We start from the raw sequence: 23113 nt of genomic DNA, 5'->3' as shown, positions 1-23113 counted from the left end.
CGGATTCAACCGCTTAGCGGGCCTGATTTGGCCCGCGTGACGCCTGTTTGACACCTGTGATCTATCTATACATTCAACAGGTAACTAGAAACTGTATCAGATTACATTTTTAAAGTAACCCCCCCGACCCTGATCAGCAAACGTCTATTTAACGAGCGCATTCACGAGACCTGTCAATGCAACTGGGAAGAAACTACATTTGCAAATGTACCATATTTTCCGCACTATAAGGCGCACAAAAAATCTGATTTTTTAAAAAAAAGCTTACTATGCGCCTTATAATCCGGTGCGCCTTATATATGGATCAATATTGAATTACAAGGTCTCGCAACTTACGGTAAGCAGCCACCGACTCAATTTTTCGCGTAGAAGAAGTGCGCTGTGCATACTGGGAAATATTAAACGATTCTCTTTTATTTGTGCGTTTGTATAAAGACCCTGAAATGGCTCCTATTAAGAGACACGCTTGCAACGCAGAGTTTAAACTCAAGGCGATCAGTCACGCAGTAGAACACGGGAATAGAGCAGCAGCGAGAGAGTTCAACATTAATGAATCGATGGCCAAGTAAGGAAGACTAAACAAAGTTTCCGTGGCAATAAAGCGAGCTGTCCACAGTTAGAGGACACACTTCAACAGTGGGTTGTTGAACAAAGAGCAGCAAGTAGAAGTGTCAGTACGATAACTATTCGAATGAAGGCAACAGCGCTGGCACGGGAACTTAACATTAAAGAATCCAGAGGTGGTCCTACTTGGTGTGTGTTTACGTTTTACAGTTTACAGTTATTATGTTATCGCTTTATTGTTATTGTTTTGCACTTGTTGTTTTTGCACATTACGAGTGTCACTATATTGCGATTACACTAACGTTTAATTTACCATAACAGTATCGGACGTTTTTGTGCGTGTTGACTAAATGGAGGAAAAGTAAAATGTTATGCCTTGCTGTTGTTCAAAGATGTTAAAGATGTGTCACGAAAATGCTTTACCTCAGAGAAAATAATAAAACAGCTGTTTATTCATTTTGGGAGTGAGTGAAGTTCTGGAAAGCTTGTTTGTCATTTATTAATAAAGTTTGACTGACCTATCTGACATTCCCTTTAGCGCTTAAGTTAAGTCATATTTATTTATGACGCCCTTAATCACAAAAATGTCTCGAAGGACTGCACAGGATTACAATTACAAAATTGCACAATGACCTGATCTTAAACCAGCATGCACTTATAGCGCCTTATAATGGGGTGCGCCTTATGTATGGAAAAATTTAAAAAATATATCATTCATTGAAGGTGCGCCTTATAACACGGTGCGCCTCATAGTGCGGAAAATACGGTAATTCAGTCATTTTTGAGGAGTAAAAACATTGTGATGTTTAGTGAGGAGAAACAGAAGACAAACGCCCCCCCGCTGCCAGTATCTATTTGTTTTGTCCTCCGGCAGCACGTTTTCTCCTAAAAAGGATTGATAGTGATCTGTTTCCCGTCCCCGAGGCGAGCCTTTCCTGTCAAGAAGCTTCAAGGAGGCATGCTGCGGTTCCTCAGTCATTGTCAGCTTAGCTTCTTGTGTGTTCCGCAACCGTAGCCTCAAGTTTGACAGCAAACCGGTTCCCCTCATGCACGTCGATGTTAAAGCATTGATTCGGAATGTAAGCTTGCAACATGAAACATAGACGCTGAGACACTTCTACCGTTTTTTTCATTTCCAGCCAATTCACCGTGGGTGTACAGTGTTCTCGTTTGGCCGCGTCCCTGCGTCCTAGACGCATCATTTTTGCTGGGGACGCATAGTATCAAATTAACGTGCGTCCCCTCTTTGGACACAAAATTGTCATTATTACCCATCTCATCTCATCAGTCGTACCGCTTATCCTCATTAGGGTCGCGGGGGGGCTGGAGCCCATCCCAGCCATCTCCGGGCAGTGGGCAGGGGTCACCCTGAACTGGTTGCCAGCCAATCGCAGGGCACAAAGGGACAGACAACTCATCCGCTCATTCACACCTAGGGACAATTTGGACCGGCCAATTCACCTTATAATGCATGTTTTTGGAACGTGGGAGGAAACCGGAGTGACCGGAGGAAACCCACGCAAGAACATACAAACTCCTCACAGGAAGTCTGGAGCTGGATTTGAACCCACGACAGGTTCCCATGACATGAACTGTGCCGCACAAGCGCTAACCACTGCGCCGCCGTGCTGCCCGTCATTATTACCCGATTACTTTTTTTTTTAAACAAATATTTACTGTACTCCAAACTTTTCGTCAGGCAGATCCGCCATTGTTGTTTTGGTCTCGCGGTTCGAGTTTTCGTCTGCACGCCGATCTCGCCAAACGAGATCTCGTTGCTTCGAGATGACCTCATTGTTGTGGCGGTTGTCGTCGATTTAAGGTGAAAATCAACACAAAATTGGTAATTTCTTCAGTGTCAGTAATAAGTCGAAACATAATGCCGAAAGTGATAACAACGGCAATAATTACGGCGCGAAAAAACGGCTGAGAAATTATTCGGGAGATCGCGGAGGCAAGGAAAACATGTGTGTTGAAGCGAACGACTCGACGAAAGAAAATAAACAAAATAATACTCCTAAGCAAAATAAGGACTTTTCTGCCAAAATGGACTTAATTTTATTCCTGGTGACGCTATGAGGAGGAGGATAATGGATTGGACCTTGAGAAGGCATTACAACTATGGCGGGACAGTAAACCACGAAGAACATATGAACTGAAAAATCGTGAAGTGATAACTGATTTGTATTACCACTAAACTGTGATGATTTAAACTGAATGAATATATAGATTTATATTATATATTTGTCGCCGATAACTCTCAATAACACTAGATTTTGGGGACCCATATATCTCTGTAGGGACCCATATATTTTTGAGCATGCGAGTCCCCGGGACCCATCACTTTTCACAGCTAAAATGAACACTGGGTGTATGGTTTGGTGTCCACTTACTATTTGTCTTTCTCCAGGGTTTCCCGAGCTGAAGGTGGTAGCGAGGGTGGACGAGCACGGTTCGCTGTACCACGGCACGTTCCCGGATTGTGTGGCACTGCTGATGGACAGCGTGTAGATGCTGTTGGTGTAGCCGTCGCAGTTGCAGTTGTCCTGCTCTCTGCCGCCGTTTCCCGAGGCCCACACGAAAATAGAGCCCAGGCCGCCTCGACCCTGAGGACCAAAGGAAGAATGAACGCGTAAATCCAAGTGACAGCCGGATTCTTCAGTGCCTTGTTAGTTCCATTACATCTTGGCGAAACAAGGTTTAGCAACCAAAACATCTGTCAAAGAGGAAAGCATGTTAAATGTATTCCCAAATTCTTAAACGTGCAAAATGTGAGGAAATAGTAAAGAGATAATGCATTTTGAAAACAGCATTTGTGTCATGGTTGCCATGGCACCCAATCGGCCCCGCCCATGGACACCAGCTGAAACGCGTTGGCAGATTGCTCACTGGGAGTACTCAAACGCGGTCCTTTGAGACGTTAGTTGTCAGAGCGTCTGCAAGACTCCTGTTAAACTCTGTGTGAAATGCCTAGTTCTGTGAAACTGCCGGTGTTTGATCCCGTTTTATTTTCGGCCTGATCTGTTTGATTTTGACCACTCTTTTGTTCGGATTTCAATCCACTTCCGCGACCACCGATCCCCAGATCGTGTGTGTGCGCATTCCTCCGCTCCCTAATAAACTGTGAGTACGTTACGCTATTGGGTTCTCATTCCTGTTTCCTGTCCTGGTTCGTGACAATTTGTTTTTGTCAATAGCCCTTAATCACAAAGAGCCTCAAAGGGCTGCACAGACCACGGATTATTGCAAACTACAGACTATTATGACACCATCCCCTGATCTAAAACCTACATGAGGGCAAGGAAAAACTCAAAAACCTCAAAATGAGAAAAATGAAGAAACCTTGAGAAGGGACCGCACATCAAAACCCATCCGGTCTTATGTCAAGTCGAGTCAAGTCATGTTTATTTGTATAGCCCTTAATCACAAAGAGTCTCAAAGGGCTGCACAGGTTATTGCACAGACTATTATTACAGACTATTATTTCACCATGCCCTGATCTAAAACCAACATGAGGGCAAGGAAAAACTCAAAAACCTCAAAATGAGAAAAATGAAGAAACCTTGAGAAGGGACCGCCCATCAAAACCTATCCGGTCCTATGTCAAGTCGAGTCAAGTCATGTTTATTTGTACAGCCCTTAATCACAAAGAGTTTCAAAGGGCTGCACAGGTCATTGCACAGACTATTATTATAGACTGTTATTACACCATCCCCCGATCTGACCCCTACATGAGGGCAAGGAAAAACTCAAAAACCTCAACATAAGGAAAATGAAGAAACCTTGAGAAGGGAATGCACATGTGGTAATCCCCCTTTCAGGATGACCAGGCTGCAATGGATGGGGCAATTAAAAATAATACACAGATATTGTCCAAAAATAAATAAATAAATATATATAAATATACAGGTTATTCATATGCTATAGAGTAGAAGTGTGTTTTAAGCTTAGATTTAAACATTTCCACTGAGGTTGCCGATCGGATCTCAGGGGGAAGAGCATTCACTACGATCAACGTCTGTTTCGGAGCTGCCCTACATGTTGTGTGAATGGGATTCGCCATTTTGAAAGCGTTGTGTTCCTTCGATGACATCACAGCTCTCCAGGAAACAATTTCTTTAGTCTCCTGTCGTGTGAAATATTTTGCAACATATTTGCATCATTGAGTGGATGAACAAAACACATTCTGTGCCTTATCGGGAAAAAGTCTATTTGGGAAAACCTTTGAGGAGAAAAGAGAAAATAAATGACCAAATCGACTCATGGGGAATATTTAGAGGGCATAAAAATGCCAAACTGCCACTGCTTTGTTCCGATCTTGTCAAGCATCGACAGTATATCACCTATTCGATCTCATTAAGTGTGCATTTTACAAGCAACCTAACAAGCGTGAAATGATTGATGCCACATCATAAGAAGTAACAAATTGTGCTCCATCCATCCATTTCTGAGATACCGTACATTCCGGACTATAAGCTGCTACTTTTTTCCCCAAACGTTCAACCCTGCGGCTTATTCAGTGATGCCAATTTATGTAATTCTTCTAACTGCCGCCAGCGGCGCTCGAGTACAAAAGATTTAGACCGGTGGAATATATGCGCCGAGGAAGACTGCAACTTCTTGGCTTGACTAGCGGCAAGAAATCTTTCACTAAAACTGGCCGCATGCGAAAGTCTGTCAGTGGATCCTGACAGCGTGGGGCAGCATCAAAAAAATCCACCATCACCAACGGGTTCCGAAAAGCCGGTCTGCCGTGTGACGGAGAGGAGGGCACAGAATCAGGAGTGGATGGGAGCGTGGGACGACGTCTATATGACAAAGTTTCTTTCCGACACTGAGGAAGACGACTTTGATGGCTTCACTTCTAAGGAGGAAGATGAGGACGGTTTACCGTGATTTTTACAAGTACGGTATGTTTTTTTAACAGACCGGTTTACTGTGTTGCGAGCGTGTTGCTAGCATGTTGCTACCTGTTACAGGCACCGTTTGGGATGAAAGTTATATTATTATTATTAAAGCTTTGAAAACTCTCTCGGTGTACCGTCTTTCTTTGTAAATATGTGTAACCATGTATAATATGTATTTGCAACTTTATATTTTTGTCATGTATTTATTTTATAGACTTATTTTGATATGTTTTCCACGGGCGAATCAAAAAGAAGGGGCGAAAACAACGGGGGCTGACGGGAAGTGGAGTAAAGGTGAGACGTGTTTGTGGACGCGGCGGACAATAGCGGATATGTATTTTTCCCACCCTTACCTTTGGAAATATACACTTTTTTCCTTGGATTACTTTTAAAGCGACCCGGACTCTGCAGGTCTGCATCAAACCTTAAGTACCGGTATCATTTTACGTTAATTTTGCCGGCTGTGATTTTGGACAGTGTATTTTAATGAAAGACATTCAAATTCAGTTTCAATTGCAGGACTTAAAGTAGGGTTTGGGTTAATTTTGTGTTTGTGTTACATGTATAAATGTGGGCGCATGCGGCTTATATACAGGTGCGTCTAGTGTAACTACAAAATCGGTTTTCCTCTTAAAATGTTGTGGGTGCGGCTTATAATCAGGTGGGCTCTATAGTCCGGAATTTACGGTAGTTATCATCAACAGAGTTGCAGAATGGTAGACACGTCATGAAACGGAACGGGACTGTCTTGAAACGGGTCGGGAAGCAGGAAGTAGGAACTCATTTGCGTAGGCGAACTGTCACTTTAATTGAGAAAGAAAAGTTGTCCAACACGCAAACGGACCACAAACAAAACAAAGCAGGCTCAAAGGCAGGCAAAATTACAATCTAGGGATTACTAAGATCAAACTCGCATGAACAGGTTTTCAACAAGGGTAAACAACGATCTGGCAAAGGGCAGTTCCAAAAAGCAAATTTAAGTACCCATAGGAGTAATCAGGAAATGCAGGTCAGCCGGCGTCAAGGGGCGGGGCCAGCTGGGCGCTATGACAACCGTGCCGGACATGACAAGACATGATGCACCTGCAATTAGTGTCCAGCCAATCACACGTCACACAAAAATATATAACTGTTTCCCACCCTGTTGTTATTTGAAAAAAATGATTACAATATTCTTAATTGGAATTCATAAATTATAACAGGGACTGATCAACAAGGTATCCAGCTTGGGTCATGCCTGGTAGGAAATTCTGGTTAACAATCACTGGGTCGTGGGCCAGTACCAGGTTGTACAATTTTGGGACACATTATTATAAATATAATATAATTCAAATTATAATGCATCGTATTTATTATATAGTTCTCTATTTCTTCCATAATTAACATATTGTGCAGAAGTCTGGGGCAATAATTACAAAAGTTCTGCTAGAAACTGAGCAGTGTGTGTCAATGATTCGGTTGTTATTGCAGCGCATAGTCCCCCACCCCTGTTTTTACTGGAGTCTCCGGTGAAGTGTGCCACACAGTTGGTCTTGGGGGGCTCGCCAGTGGCCCCGGGCACAACTTTGGCGACCGCTGCCTTAAAATTTCCTGCCATTTTTGCATGGAGGCAGTACCCTTAGATGCCGTGATACTCAAACACGGTTATTTTTGATATGGATAAAGAAAAAACTAAATTTTTTCACATGACAGGTAACGATAAATGATTACATGTTACATTACAGCGTGCAACGGATAGAAATAATAACACAGAGTAATCAACACAGCCCAAATGATCATTGGCTTCTTTCTGCCCAGTATGGAGGATATTGCCGGCTTGCCATACCACGGCTAAGCCATCAACATTATAAAATATTCAGTGGTGTCAAACATAGGACTCACGGGCCATTTCAGGCACGCCAAGACGGAGCTAAGAGAAGCGCAAGATCAAAATGAGCTGCAATTTTAAATATGTCCACTTGATGTCGCCAAAGGCAGGCGCTACTCTCAAATACACTGTAGCTGTATTTCTTTCTTTGCCTCTTTCTCTCTCTTTTTTTCCTCATTATTTTTCCTCTTAATTTTCTTTAATTCATCACTCTTTCTCTATTTCTCTTTTTTTCTCTCTCCCTCTCGTTTCTCTCTTTCTTTCTATTTTTCTCATCTTTTTTCTCTCTTCCATCCTATTCTCTCTGTTTCTCCATCTCCCTTTTTCTCTCTTTATCTCCCTCTCTTTCTCATTTTCGTCTTTCTTTCTGTCTATATCTTGTGCTTTCTTTTTACTTCTTAATTTTCCTTAATTCATCACTCGTTCTCTATTTCTCTTTCTTTCTCTCTCCCTCTCGTTTCTCTCTTTCTTTCTATTTTTCTCATCCCTCTTTCTCTCTTCTATCCTATTCTCTCTGTTTCTCTGTCTCCCTTTTTGTCTGTTTATCTTGCTCTGTCTTTCTCATTTTCGTCTTTCTTTCTGTCTCTATCTTGTGCTTTCTTTTTACCCTCTTTTTCTCTCTCTCTCATTGTCTCTGTGCTTCTCTCCTTTCATTTTTTTTCTCTTTCCCTCATCTTTCTCTCATTTCTCGGTCTCTCTATTTTTCATCCGTCCTTCTCTCATGTGTTTTCTCTCTTTCTCCCTTCCTTTCTCCCTCCTTAACCTCCTAGTCCAGTCCCCATGAGAGTTTTACGACGTGGCCCCCAAGCTAAAATGAGTTTGACACCCCTGTGTTAAATGTCACTTCTTTTCATTGCAACGATGTACTATTTTTTCATTTTTTTTCATTGTACTTTTATTATAACTTAGAACAGTCTCCGGGCAACACGATGTAAATACTTTTACCTTTTTAATAGCAGTCGTATTTTTCTCTTCAGTCTTTTTTATGTGTATGCCTTGAAGTGCCGTTTCTAATCTTGTTGAACACAATGTTTCACTTTGTCGTGATCAATGACAATAAAGTCAATTCAATTTGATATGATCACATAAAATATCATGGTTACCTATCAAGAAACCCCCCTACTTAATGGTTCTTTCCACAAGGAAGCATGTAATGAGGTTTCTTTAATATCCTTTGACACCCAGAGGGGAAAACCATGAAATATTTAAACACTTCCACAGGGGTTTATCCTTATTTTAGATTTGTTTTGTGGGTCCCAACAGAGATCTATGGGTCCCCAAAATTTAGTGTTATCGAGGTTGAAATTGTAAATCGGCGACAAATATATAATATAAATCTATATTTTCATTCAGTTTTAATCATCACACTTAATTGGTAATACAAAGCAGTTATCACTTCAGATTTTTCAGTTCACAAAAATATTGTGCATTATACAAAATAATATTGCTGAAATATTAATCTATATATTCATGCAGTTTTAATCATCACAGTTAATTGGTAATACAAAGCAGTTATCACTTCAGATTTTTCAGTTCATATATTCTTCGTGGTTTGCAGTCCCGCAACAGTTGTAATGCCTTCTCAATGTCCGATCCATTATCATCCTCCTCATAGTGTCACCAGGAATATAATTTAGTCCATTTTGGCTGAAAAGTAATTTTCTTGCTGGGAGTATTCTTTTGTTTATTTTCTTTCGTCGAGTCGTTCGCTTCAACACACGTGTTTTCCTTGCCTCCGCGATCTTCCGAAGAATTTCTCCGCCGTTTTTTTCGTGCCGGAATTATTGCTGTTATCACTTTCTGCATTATGTTTCGACTTATTACTGACACTAAAGAAATGACCAATTTTGTGTTGATTTTCACCTAATACTAACTGTTTTTTCGGAGGCATACTTAACCTTCACCTTCCCTCAACGACAACCACCACAAAAATGACGTCATCTCGAAGCAACGAGATCTCGTTTACCGAGATCGGCGTGCAGACGAAAACTTCAACCGCGAGACCAAAACAACAATGGCGGATCTGCCTGACGAAAAGTTTGGAGTGCAGTAAATCTTAAAAAAAGTAATCTGGTAATAATGACAATTTTGTGTCAAAAAAGTTGCGTCCCGGGGACGCATGTTGATTTGAGACTATGCGTCCCCAGCAAAAATCATGCGTCTAAGACGCAGGCTCGCGGGCAAACGAGAACACTGATACATGTATATATATATATATATATATATATATATATATATATATATATATATATATATATATATATATATATATATATATATTATAATATGAAATCCAAATAACCTTTACAAATAAATACCCTACGGCCCCATAAAATAAAACAAAACCACCTCGAATTTATTCATGATAAAACCCAAAACAAACAGAAGTAAAAAGGCACCATATTATGTTTTGCAGATCTCAGGGTGGCATTGTGTATTTGTGCCAGTTTTATGGGATTTGAGTTAAGTTGGAGCAAAATGGCTTTCTAACAATCCTACTGAATGGCTCCGAGCGGAAGGAAATCAATTCTTGGAGAAGCAGGACACTAAAATAGCATTATCTCCTAAAATAAGGTCAATAAAATGTTTTCTATTTATTTTCACTTGATCGAGCTTGTGTGTTGAGCAAGGATATGGATTTTGTTTTATGAACCCACGATGAAAGGTGTTCGTACTTGTGGCCGCCTCGTAAAGTTGGTCAGTTATATGTTTTATCACAATGGACATGAACGATTTTCTGCCTATTAGTGCTGCTTCAGAATCCATTTTGCAATCGTCCATTTTTGTAGCCAAGTGGCGTTGCCGGCTAATGCACCGATATTCTGCTTTCACACCATAATATTGAATAGAATAGAATATGCCTTTATTGTCATTGTTACAACATGGGATATGCTGTAACAACGAAATTGGACGACTCCAGTTCCACATTTACAGTGAGGATAAGGGGGGTGAGGGACAAACAGAGTTGGTGGATACAACCTGACTGTTTGATGTTTGATCTTACATTACACATAGTCCAGTGTTTTTCCCCAATTGCTGAATGCAAAGCGTTAAGTTTGGCGTGAGAGTAACACTGCACATCACTCTGAAAACAACATCCCCAATGTCAAACATGGTGGTGGGAGCATCATTCTCTAAGGTTTTTCCTAACCAGGCACTAGGAAGCTTGTTCGAGTTGATGGGAAGATGGATGGAAGCAAATATATGACGACTTAGCAATAAATCCGTTGGGGTTCACCTTTCAACTGAAAACGACCCTAAAAGTAAAACAAAATCTACAATAAAATGGTTTAAAACAAACGATATAAAGGTGTTAGAATGGCCAAGTCAAAGTCCAGACCTAATCCTATGGAGAATTATTTAAAAGATGCTCGCAACTTAAAGAAACATACCCAAAAAGACTTCTGACTGTGATCTCAGCAAAATAGAATAGAATAGAATAGAATAGAATAGAATACTGTAGAACAGTGTTCATTTTACCTCTAAAAAGTGATGGGTCCCAGGGACTCGCATGCTCAAAAATCTATGGGTCCCAACAGAAATCTATGGGTCTCCAAAATTTTGTGTTATCGAAGTTGAAATTGTAAATCATGACAAATATATAAATAAATATATAAATCTATATATTCATTTAGTTTTAATCGTCACACTTAATACACACAATACAAAGCAGTTATTACTTCAGATTTTTCAGTTCACAAAAACGTTGTACAAAATAATATTGCTGAAATATTAGTCTATATATTCATGCAATTTTAATCACTTCAGATTTTTCAGTTCATATATTCTTCATGGTTTGTTGTCCGGCCACAGTTGTAATGCCTTCTCAAGGTCCGATTGCAGCAACGGAATTTCCATAGCTAATTTGTGGTTTTCATTGTTGTTGTGCCGATCCAATGTGCTTTTCTGAAAGTTCGTATTGCGAAATGATTTATGCAATCCAGTTTTTTTGTCACGCTGGGTGCATGCATCACAGAACATGTAGCCTCCATTATCATCCTCCTCATTGCGTAACAAGGAATATAATTGAGTCCATTTTTGCAGAAAAGTCCTTTTCTTGCTAGGAGTATTCTTTTGTTTATCTTTCGTCGAATCGTTCTCCTTGCCTCCGCGATCTTCCGAAGAATTTCTACGCCGTTTTTTTCGTGCCCGAATTATTGCCGTTGTTATCACTTTCGGCATTATGTTACGACTTATTACTGAGACTGAAGAAATTACTAATTTTGTGTTGATTTTCAACTTCCCTCGACGACAAGCACCACAACAATAGCGTCATCTCGAAGCAGCGAGATCTCGTTTGCCGAGATCTGCGCGAGACCAAAACAACAATGGCGGATCTGCCTGACGAAAAGTTTGGAGTGCGGTAAATCTTTGTTAAAAAAAAAAGGAATCGGGTAATAATGACAATTTCGTGTCAAAAAAGTTGCGTCCCGCGGACGCACGTTGATTGGAAGCAATGCGTCCCCAGCAAAAATGATGCGTCTAGGGATGCTTTTGTAATGCTTTTTGCAAGGCACTGTAGCATCTCCCTGGGACTTGCATAGTCCTCTGGATTCCTCTCGTGTTCCAGAAAACACACTAGGTAGGATAAGCAGACAAAGTGTGTAACTAAAGACTTTTGCAGCACTTAATTAAATCGTAAACGGCCACTGGGTGGAATAGTCAATATTTCAGACATAATATGAGATGTACTAAATTGTGATGGATACGGCTTCAGCCCAAAGCCTGTGATCTACTCTTTTTTTTTCCCAGGCCAATTAGTGTAGCGCTCAAATCCATATTTTGTTCCGCATCGATGACTGCTGGTCTTTGAGGGTTGTTTCACTCAACTTCATTCCTCAATTTTCGCAGATGGCCAAAAGGTATTTTAACCTGAGGCGATCAGGGTTACTTTAACTGGATTACTTTCAATTACTTTTGGATGACTCCAATACCAAATATGCTAATAAAAGACAAAAGAAACTAAATATGAATAAAATGACAACATTTTGTGCAGGCTTGGGGAGTAACAGAAGACATGGAACGGCAAAACTGTTTGGATTGATTTTCATTTTGTTTCTGTCGCATTTTTTGTTCGTTTTGACGGAGATCAAAGAGATCAAAGCCAGGAGAGAAAGCTTACCACGTGTTGTGAGTCATCATTTTATTTATATTTAGTTTCTCATCTCATCTCATTAGCTGTACCGCTTATCCTCATTAGGGTCGCAGGGGTGCTGGAGCCCATCCCAGCCATCTCCGGGCAGTGGGCAGGGGACACCCTGAACTGGTCGCCAGCCAATCGCAGGGCACACGGGGACAGACAACTCACTGGCTCATTCACACCTTATTTTCATTTTGTTTCTGTCGCATTTGATGTTAGTTTTGCCGGGGATCAAAGAGATCAAAGCCAGGAGAGAAAGCTTACCACGTGTTGTGAGTCATCATTTTATTCATATTTAGTTTCTGTTGTCTTTTATTAGCATATTTGCTATTGGAGTAATCCGAAAGTAATTGAAAGTAATCCAGTTAAAGTAACCCTACCCAACCCTGCTTTTGATGCATACTAAGTCAAAATTTGTTTCTACTACCCTTTTTTTGGACCTCTTGCAGCATTCATTTCATAACATAATGCAGAGATGCGTGATAGATTTTGCAGAGGGCCCATGAGGGAAAAGGGATTTTGATTGCAACTTTATTATAACTGCAATAATGTACTGTATTTGTTTAGAATGTCCATCCATCCATCCATGATCTGCACCGCATATCATCAGTAGGGTTGCGGGGGTGCTGGAGCCCATAAAAGCTATATTCGGGCAGTGGGCAGGGGACACCCTGAACTGGTTGCCAGCCACTCGCAGGGCACACAGACAGACAATTCACTCGCTCATTCACACCTACGGACAATTTGGACCGGCCAATTAACCTAACATGCATGTTTTTGGAACGTGGGAGGAAACCGGAGCGCCCAGAGGACACCCATGCAAGCACGGGGAGAACATGCAAACTACACACAGGAGGTTTGATCTCATGACCTCAGAACTGTGCCACACACGCGCTAACCACCGCATGTTTAGAATGTCCAAAACATTAAATTGCATTGTTTTTGTCACGAACCAGGACAGGCAACCAGAATGAGAACCCAATCGCGTAACGTTACTCACAATTTATTGGGAAGAGGAGGAATGCGAGCACACTCGATCCGGGGATCGATGGTCGCGGAAGTAGAAATCAAACAGATCGGGCCGAAAATAAAACAGGATCAAACACAGGCATATTCACAGGACTTGGCATATCACACAGAGTCTAGCAGGAGTTTCGCAGACGCTCTGACAACAGGCAACTCGCAAGACCGCGTTTAAGTAGTCCGGCAGCAATCTGTCAACGCGTCTCAGCTGGTGTCAGTAGGCGGGGCCAATTGGGCGCCGTGGCAACCGTGACAGAACCTGGCGCCACAAGGCGGGGACCAATTGGGCGCCATGGCAACCATGACAGTTTTATAATTAACTCATTCAATGCTAGGTCTAAAAGAGGAGAGCCTGAACGAGCCATTTTTTTGTCAAAATTCAGTTTTCTAGCCATATAAGCTAGGACATATGAAAAGAAAAGGTTGAACGCCCATCTGACATTAGAAAAAAAAGAGCATCTCTCGCTTTTCCCATTGGTTAGTAAACAACAGTTGAAAATTGCTAAGTTTATGGAAACTACACGTTTCCAAGACAACTTCTGAGATAAGCGGCTTCGTATGAAAGGACGCATTTAAAGCAGAACTTTCCCTTCAGAGCTTTTTTCTTTGGAATTGTGAAACCTCCATTATTTAAATGATGCTTTCAATGAGCACTTTGCTTGCAAAATAACATTTTACTGCAAAAATAGCGAACTGATGCATGAAATTTTCCGAACCTGATGTTTCTGGTGAAGCGATTACACGATTTTGTTCACGTGGAGATTAAGTTCCCTCTGGTAACCGCATGTCGCGGACGCGCACGGAAAATCATCCCTCTCTGAACAGACGATGACAATGGAACTTCATCTTTTTTTTGGAATAAGCTCTGTTTGCCTATTTGTATTTGTCAATGGTTCTTGACTCTCACTACACTGTTTCACTATGCCTACTTGCCATGTGGGGACACCTACATACAATACACTCGTTCGCGGGTTATAGGAAGCAGCACTAGGAAGTGGGGGCTTCCTAGATGTGTGGACAAAAATCTGATCAAAGCCATTCCTGTCATTCACAGAGGCATGATGTCTCAATACACTGTTTCACTATGCCTACTTGGCATCCATCCATTCATTATCTGCAACCGCTGATCCTCAGTAGGCTCGCGGGGGTGCTGGAGCCCATCCCAGCTATCTTCGGGCAGTGGGCAGGGGACACCCTGTACTGGTTGCCAGCCAGTCTCAGGGCACCCAGGGACAGACAACTGACTCGCTCATTCACACCTAGGGACAATTTGGACCGGCCAATTAACCTAACTTGCATGTTTTTGGAATGTGGGAGGAAAGTGCCCGGAGGAAACCCACACAAGCACGGGGAGAACATACTCAGATTCAGATTCAGATTCAGATCTACTTTATCGTCATTCTAGTACACGTGTATACAGAACGAAATGTCGATGCATCTGACCCCCACAGTTTCCTTGAATGTACAGATATAAATAAAGTTGTATTGTATTTTGGCTACGTATAGTATTTTACCATAGTGCCGATAGTGCAAGAAGAGTAGCTAACCAGATGTGCAAAATGGGCAGTCAGGTTAACAAGTCAGGTACACAGTAACACTGTAACATAACGCTGTAATTACAATAGTGCAGAGAGCAATGTGCAAGGAGTGGCAAGCTATAAAAAACTGCCAGTAGTGCAAAAAGTCAGATTAGCAGCCGTTTAGATTTAAGTTAACTATATGTTAGATTGACCATTTAACAGTCTAATGGCCAGGGGGACTAGACTATTGCGGAGCCTGGTGGTCCTGCACCGCACACTGCAGTACCTCTTCCCAGAGGCTAGCAGAGTGAACAGTCCATGATGGGGGTGAGAGGGGTCCCCGGTAATGTTCTTAGCATGGGATAGGCAGCGCTTCTGGCCAATGTCCTGAATGGAGGGAAGTGTAGTCCCGATTATTTTCTCTGCTGTCCTCGTTACCCTCCTCACACTACCCCAGTCGTTAGCGCTGCAGCCTCCACACCACACAGAGATACAGCTGGTCAGGATGCTATCAGACTAGCAAAGCGAACGTACAGTCAAAAATCCAGGAACGTTTCCTCAATAAAACCAACACCAGGGATATGTGGAAAGGCATTCAGGCCATTACCAAATACAAGCCAACCACCGCCCCAGTGCAGGACACTAGCATGGACTTTCTGAATGACCTCAACAAATTCTTTGGAAGGTTCGAGGCACAAAACGGCACCACTGCAGCGAAAGCGGTTCCAAATCAGGACGAAAGAGCACTCCACCTGGACTCATCTGACGTGAGGAAGACCCTGAGAAGGGTCAACACAAGGAAGGCTCCAGGCCCGGACAACATTCCGGGGCGGGTACTTAGGGAGTGCGCCGATCAGCTGGCTTGTGTACTAACAGACATTTTCAACACCTCGCTAGACCAAGCCAAAGTACCATCATGCTTCAAATTTGCCAACATCATCCCAGTGCCAAAGAAACCCCTGATCTTATCATTCAACGATTACCGGCCCGTTGCACTGACTCCTATCATAATGAAGTGCTTTGAGAGACTGGTTAAAGAGCACATCACCTCCAGTCTCCCCTCCTCATTCGACCCCTTTCAGTTTGCCTACAGGACAAACCGCTCCACCAGGGATGCCATCTCCTCTGCGCTTCACCTGAGCCTGACACATCTAGAGGAAAAGAACACCCATGTGCGGATGCTGTTCCTGGACTTCAGTTCAGCATTCAACACCATCATCCCACAACATCTGGTAGACAAAATGAGACTCCTGGGTTTCAACACCCCCCTGCGGAACTGGCTGCTGGACTTCCTCTGTGACAGACCCCAATCAGTGCGGATAGGTCAGAACAGTTCAGATGTCATCTACCTCAGCACGGGTTCCCCCCAAGGCTGCGTCCTAAGCCCCTTGCTGTTCACCTTGATGACACACGACTGCGTCCCTAGGTCCGCCACAAACCACATCGTGAAGTATGCTGACGACACAACAGTGGTGGGCCTCATCAGGGATGACAACGATTGGCCTACAGAGAGGAGGTGGAGCAGTGCATTTTTATTGCGGCGGGGGACTTTAACCAGGCCAATATGAAAACAGTTCTCCCGCATTTTCATCAGCATGTAAATTTTGCTACAAGAGGTAGGAACACATTAGACCTGGCCTACACAAACATCAAAGGTGCATATAAAGCAGCCCCCCCGCCCCCACCTTGGCTCATCAGATCACCTTTCTGTTATGCTAATTCCAGCATACAAGCCCCTGCTGACCAGAGAAAAACCTACACTGAAGCAGGTGAGGGTGTGGTCTGAGGGGGCAATGGAGGCACTACAGGACTGCTTTGATTGCACTGATTGGGACATGTTTAAATCGGCTGCCACTTACAACAACAAAATAAATATAGATGAGTACGCCATTTCTGTGTCAGCCTATATCAGTAAATGCGCAGAAGACGTCAGCAATACCAAAACTATATGCACCCGTGCCAATCAGAAGCCCTGGATGACTGCTGAGATACGCAAACAACTAAAAGTACGGAACCTTGTCTTTAAATCTGGTGACATGGAGGCGCTGAGATCAGCGAGGGCTAACCTGAACCGTGCTATCAGACTAGCAAAGCGAACGTACAGTCACAAACTCCACACAGCAGGTTCGATCTCATGACTTCAGAACTGTGCCGCACATGCGCTAACCACTGCACTGCCGCATGATGTCCTAACTGATTGAGAGTAAAAAAACTGCGACAAAATAACCACTGTAGATGTACGAATAACAACACAGAACACAGAATTGCAGTTGAAAAAGTGGTGTTTATGGTTTTAATACGAAAATAAAACAGAATTGGAACATTAGGTATCCTGTAATTGAGCCAGGTCTCCACAATGGATGAAATACAACCGTGCCAACTGTAGCGGTTTCCCACGAGTTGTAGCTCCAGGTAATCCGTTTCATGGGTAATGGCTGTACTTCCCAATGCCACCTCATTCCCTTCCTGGACCCCATAACAATCCACGGAGCACCCACTAGTGATCACCATTAATTTGCGCTATTCTGACTCCTCAGAGTCCAATTTAGTTGACAAATCTCTTTTAAATAAAACGGCCTTTAAAAGTTTGCTGTTGCAGTGTTTCCAAATTTGTTTTGGTGGACACTGTTTGACTGAGAGCATACGCGAGTCTATCACAGTCCCGCACACAGTCATCCCCACCCAACACACACACATAAAACCTGCCGCAGTGATAGCATTTGCTGTGTGCTGTTTGCTCAGAACGCAATGAGCGATACATTGATTTCTATGACAAAAAAAAACCTAATGCAATTCAATTTAAAATCCACAAAGCAGTGCACCAGCGATAACTGAAACGTGAAGTAGCGAGGGATTTACTTTAGAGGGTTTTGCGGACGTTTTATGACTCCAACAGTGGTACTTGATCCAAACGGACCTCAGCTCAAAGAACCCTTGAGCCGATTAAAAGATTTTTTCATCGTGTGTTAAGCTGGTGGTATTTGCGCATAAATTGGACAAGAAGCATAAATAACAAGAAGGTTTATCGCGTAGTAATTTTCCAAAGGCTGGCTTGCGTTGAGTTGAGGTTGCAAATCGCAAAATCCTGCGGGGTCTGAACCAATGTTCCCTCTAAGCTGCGTGAGTGCGCAATTGCGCACGACCCAGAGCTTTTCCGCGCACAAGAAAATCTAGCCAGCTCACAAAAATCAGGGCTCGAAATTGCTAATTAAGAAGCCAATTAAGTCAAAGTTACAGTGCATGAAGGTAAAAATACACGGGTTACCCTGACGCTGTGTTCTAAATGCGGTATTTTGAAGTCAATGTCAAAGTAGAACGAAGTTGAGTAAAGTCAGTAGAGTTTTTCGAGAACCGGCTTCTTCGGCTCGGCTCACTAAAGAGAACCGGCCCTTTCGGGTCCCAAACGGTTCTTTAGGTTGTTTTTGCTTCGTTAATCCCTACACAACCAAATATTATGTAAAATTGTGCACAAAATGACTCAAAGGAAGGGGGGAAAGTAGAACAAAAAAGAAAGAAAATACCAAAATGAAAAAGGAGTGAAAAGCTGAGAAAAAAGAAACAAAAGGAAGAGAAAAAAGAAGGAATCAGAAAAAAGCGAGAAAAAAAAGAAAAGAAAGAAACAAAGGAAAAAAAGTAAATAGAGAACAAAAGGAAAAAAGTAACAGCTAGGAAAAAATACGATAATACGATCTTTTTAAAGGAATTTAAAAAAAGTAGAAAAAAACAGGGAAAAAGAGGAAAAAGTTTGTGTTGCATTCAAATAATTTCCAATTATACCAAGTCAATCTTGTTGCCAACATTGTACTTCCACTAAAAAATGTGATTAAATACAGTTGTGTATCGTGCAACCGACTCAATAAGCCCCCCAAAATGTTAGTATTATGCGACAAAAGATACTAGGAATAAAAAGAAATGGAAATCTTGTGAAAAATTGTTGTACAAACAAATGTCGTTTGTAGGCCGTACAACCTTTGCAATAATACATTGTTCAATTCATTTGATAATGGATTAGTTGCCACACTTGGGATTGCTGATGCTCACTGTTGTTTCAAGCATTGCTCACAGACTTTGTGTGAAGCTCAGACCCCTGGAAAATTCCAGGGAACCTTGGTCTGAACAATATTGCAAAGTTGGCATCACTACAGAGCAACAGATCCTTTCGCTTGTTTGTACTGGCCATTAAATCCTTTCAATTACAAGTAAAGCAGATTTTGCATTTTATTTGGACCTCGTAAAGACTTTTCAGGGGCTTATCCAACTGTGTTCACAGGAGTGGACGGACCCTAAAAGCCAATTAGACAAGTTAATGCTCACAATAAAAAAATCAATTTAGTACACTGTTATATTTGATAGTGTGCCCTTCTAAGACCAAGTGAAAATGTAAACGCACCGTTCGTATGCTACTTAACTTCATCAAAAGAATATGTGGACCAATACAAAGTAGTATCTCTTCATACGAGCATCTCTAGGCGCAAGAATTTCGAAAAAAAAAAAAGTTGCTCGCTTTATGAGAGAAAAACCGGTTCGCTAGCAGTCCCAGAAGCTACCACTAGAGACCGCGTGCTGCAATCAGCTCAGTTCAGTTTTTACGTGCACCTCCCGCCATTAGGCACATTAGGCTCCCTTGGTTATACCTGTTGAGTAGTGTTGGGGAGTAGCGGAATACATGTTTCGGCATTACGTAAATGTCAGGTTCAACCCAACACTTGTCACAAAAACCTGCATACAAAAAGACACAGAGAATTGAGTATGGTTTTACTTGCAAGGAGAGTGACAGAAGGTCTGCTTCAGTTACAATCCTCCTCTTACTCTAAAGCAGTCTCCTCTCTGCTTGCCTTTTATATAGAAAGGAACGCCCTAGTGACAATGTGGTTTCAACTACTAAGGGGAAGGGGTGTGGTTGAAGGTTAAATGTTCCAGTTGAAACCAGTTCTTGCACAACAACTTGTTATTTGAAATGTGACTGATTAACTCTCTTCACGCTATCTTCAGGAAAGAACCTCGGCCTGCGGTCAAATCTGTAACTGATTCATACCGTTAGTTCTTGCCAGGGTGCAGTGGGAAACTTTTAGTGTGAGAAAATCCTATTTTGTAAGCACAATATTTCAAACAAACATATAACACACATAGATTATAGTAAAGTTGAATAACGTATGTACATTAGTCCAACAATAAACAGCATATAAAAAATGTGATTGCAATCCGTTACACTTACAGAAAAAAGACAATCAAATTACAGGTACATTTAGTTAAAACAGGGGCAGCACGGCGGCGCCGTGGTTAGCGCGTGTGCGGCACAGTTCTAAGGTCTTGGGAACCTCCTGTGTGGGTTCAAATCCAGCTACCGGACTTCCTGTGCGGAGTTTGTATGTTCTCCCCGTGCTTGCGTGGGTTTCCTCCGGGCACTCCGGTTTCCTCCCACATTCCAAAGACATGCATTTCAGGTGGATTGGCCGGTCCAAATTGTCCCTAGGTGTGACTGAGCGAGTGAGTTGTCTGTCCCTGTGTGCCCTGCGATTGGCTGGCAACCAGTTCGGGCTGTCCCCTGCCCACTGCCTGATGATTGCTGGGATGGGCTCTAGCACCCCCACGACCCTATTGAGGATAAGCGGTGCAGCTAATGAGATGAGAGATGAGATGAGATTGTCATACAGGGCAGCACGGTGGCGCAGTGGTTAACGAGTGTGCAAGCACAGTTCTAAGGTCCTGGGAACCTCCTGTGTGGGTTCAAATCCAGCTACCGGACTTCCTGTGCGGAGTTTGTATGTTCTCCCTGTGCTTGCGTGGGTTTCCTCCGGGTACTCCGGTCCCTCCCACATTCCAAAGACATGCATTTCAGGTGAATTGGCCGGTCCAAATTGTCCCTAGGTGTGAATGAGCGAGCGAGTTGTCTGTCCTTGTGTGCCCTGCGATTGGCTGGCAACCAGTTCAGGGTGTCCCCTGCCCACTGCCCGATGATTGCTGGGATGGGCTCCTGCAACCCCGCGACCCTACTGAGGATAAGCGGTGCAGCTAATGAGATGAGAGATTTAGTTAAAACAAAGAGAACTTTGCAGGATTATAATTTTAGTTAAAACTATATTTCGTCCCACGATAAGCAGATAATGGATGAACTATATTTCGTATACATAATGCGAACTGTGTCATCATTTCAACCACTGACACGAAAAGGGCAGAACATATCCGGACATTGACGAAGCTCGCCTGCACACGGCGGAGAACAAACATTGCATCTCAAACATTTATAAAAGCAGACCTTCAAATCCAAGTTGCAATCTGACAGGATTTCCCCAAATATTGAAAGCTGTCAGAATGCTTAGAGCACTTCAAGCAGCGTACAATGCAAGGAGAATTTTTAAAAAGTATTCCGCAAAGAGGGAATCTGTAATGTATTATGATAACCAGAATAATAATAATAATAATAATTTCCTTGTATTGTCATTCTGTGTAACAATGTACACAGAACGAAATGTCGATTGCACCTGACCCGTTGTAGCGAGCCGATGCAGCCGCAGCCAACAGAGGGCGCCGCCGACCACTTTTTAAGTCTTAGGAATGACTCGGCCGGGGCGCGAACCACCGACCTCCCAGTCTCAAAGCGGGCGCCTTACCATCTAGGCTAAGAACCCGATTTGACTAAAATATTGAAAAGAATTGTCTAAATCGAAGGAAAACTTCTATGTGGAACCAAAATGAACATTAAAAAAACAGCATTGGAAAATTGGTTGCCATGGTAACAATGACCTCAATATATGTATGTGGTTTCTCTCATAATACTTAGCATTTGAGAGGATTTACTGTATTTATATTCTCAGACTCCCGACAGGCTTTTCTTTTGTTGACATCTTGCGAAGTAGTCATTGTAACCGCTCGAAATATTTAAATATACAATTGTTATGAACAATGTTCCCTGTACTTTTCCGTACGGGTCTGAGCGTTCCCACAAAGTCGGTGAGCAACGCTTGAAACAACAGTGAGCAACAGAAATCCTAAGTGTGGCAACTAAGTCATTATCAAACATGTCCAAAACTGAACATCAACTTACATATAGCTGAGTTTCTGGGATTGCAAAATATTTTTGCATTATTAATGTATTATTGCAAAGGTTGTACGGCCTACAAACGTCATTTGTTTTTACAAAAATTCCTGCACAAGATTTCAATTTCCTTTTTTTCCCGGTATCTTTTGTCGCATAATACTAACATTTTTGGGCGCTTATTTGGTCTGTTGTTTACCAACCATATTGAATGGATGCACAAGATGTCACGGCTAGCATGGTCGCCAAGGCGACCGGTCTGCCCCGCCCCCTGGGCACCAGCTGAAGCAGATCTGCTAATTGCGTGTGTGCTACTTAAGGGTGGGTTGTGGGTTTTGCGGTTGCTGGCTCATCGCATTTTCTGATATACCTTTTCTGTTCTGTCATGCCTTGTCCTGTTTAGTTGAGTTGGAAGAAACCTGTGTTTGCACGTTTTTGTTAAAGCCTGTTTGTTCTGTCTTGTCCCTGAGTTTTGTACAACTTTTATTTTGGTAAATAAAAGTTTTTGATCGTCACGCAATTGAGTTCTCCCTTCCTGCCTCCTGCCTCCGTTCTGCTCCGGTCACCCCTTCCACTCCGTGACACAAGATATTAAACAATAGAAATGTGAAAGATTCAGTATAGAACGTTTACACACGAACTAGGATGAGGAAGCGTATTTCTTCTTCGGGTGGATGCTAAGTGACCTCTCACAGCGCCACACGCCGGTAGCGGCGGAAAGAAGTACTACAGTACTGCCTTGTACTTGGAAAAAAGGTTCACACAATACAAAATCTAACTTACAACAATGTCCAGATATTTTGACATCCAGAAGAAAATGTTCGCGTGTACCATTTTTCGCAAGTCGAATGGTCGTAAGTAGGGGAGCGTCTGTACTGTATTTTTGACTTCATGTAACGGGTGTAATGATAACTTTTTTTTTATTGAAATTCCTGCTGAAATATGTTGTATAGTTTTTGTGTAAGTGTCCTGCAATGATGAGTCCAACAGTGCCACCTGCTGGTATGTGGTAAGGTTTGGTTTGGCTTTAGACTTTGTGATAGGAAGGTGGGGGTT

The 23113-nt window shown here is 42.4% G+C and overlaps 1 protein-coding gene across 1 annotated transcript in view; it reads right to left on the bottom strand.

Annotated features, from left to right (window-relative positions):
- The window catches only part of furinb (furin (paired basic amino acid cleaving enzyme) b), a 139927-nt gene that overhangs the window by 31828 nt on the left and 84986 nt on the right, over positions 1–23113 (bottom strand). The window contains exon 9 of the mRNA XM_088339547.1: positions 2958–3170. Within this exon, the coding sequence (XP_088195673.1) occupies positions 2958–3170 (213 nt within the window). The remainder of the gene's footprint in view (positions 1–2957; positions 3171–23113) is intronic.

Source organism: Urocampus carinirostris, chromosome 7 (assembly GCF_059441175.1).
Source record: "Urocampus carinirostris isolate Australia breed hairy pipefish chromosome 7, RoL_Ucar_1.0, whole genome shotgun sequence".
Classification (NCBI taxonomy): Eukaryota; Metazoa; Chordata; class Actinopteri; order Syngnathiformes; family Syngnathidae; genus Urocampus; species Urocampus carinirostris.
The sequence above is the reverse complement of the archived record's forward strand: the minus strand, read 5'-3'. Positions and strand labels throughout refer to the sequence as shown.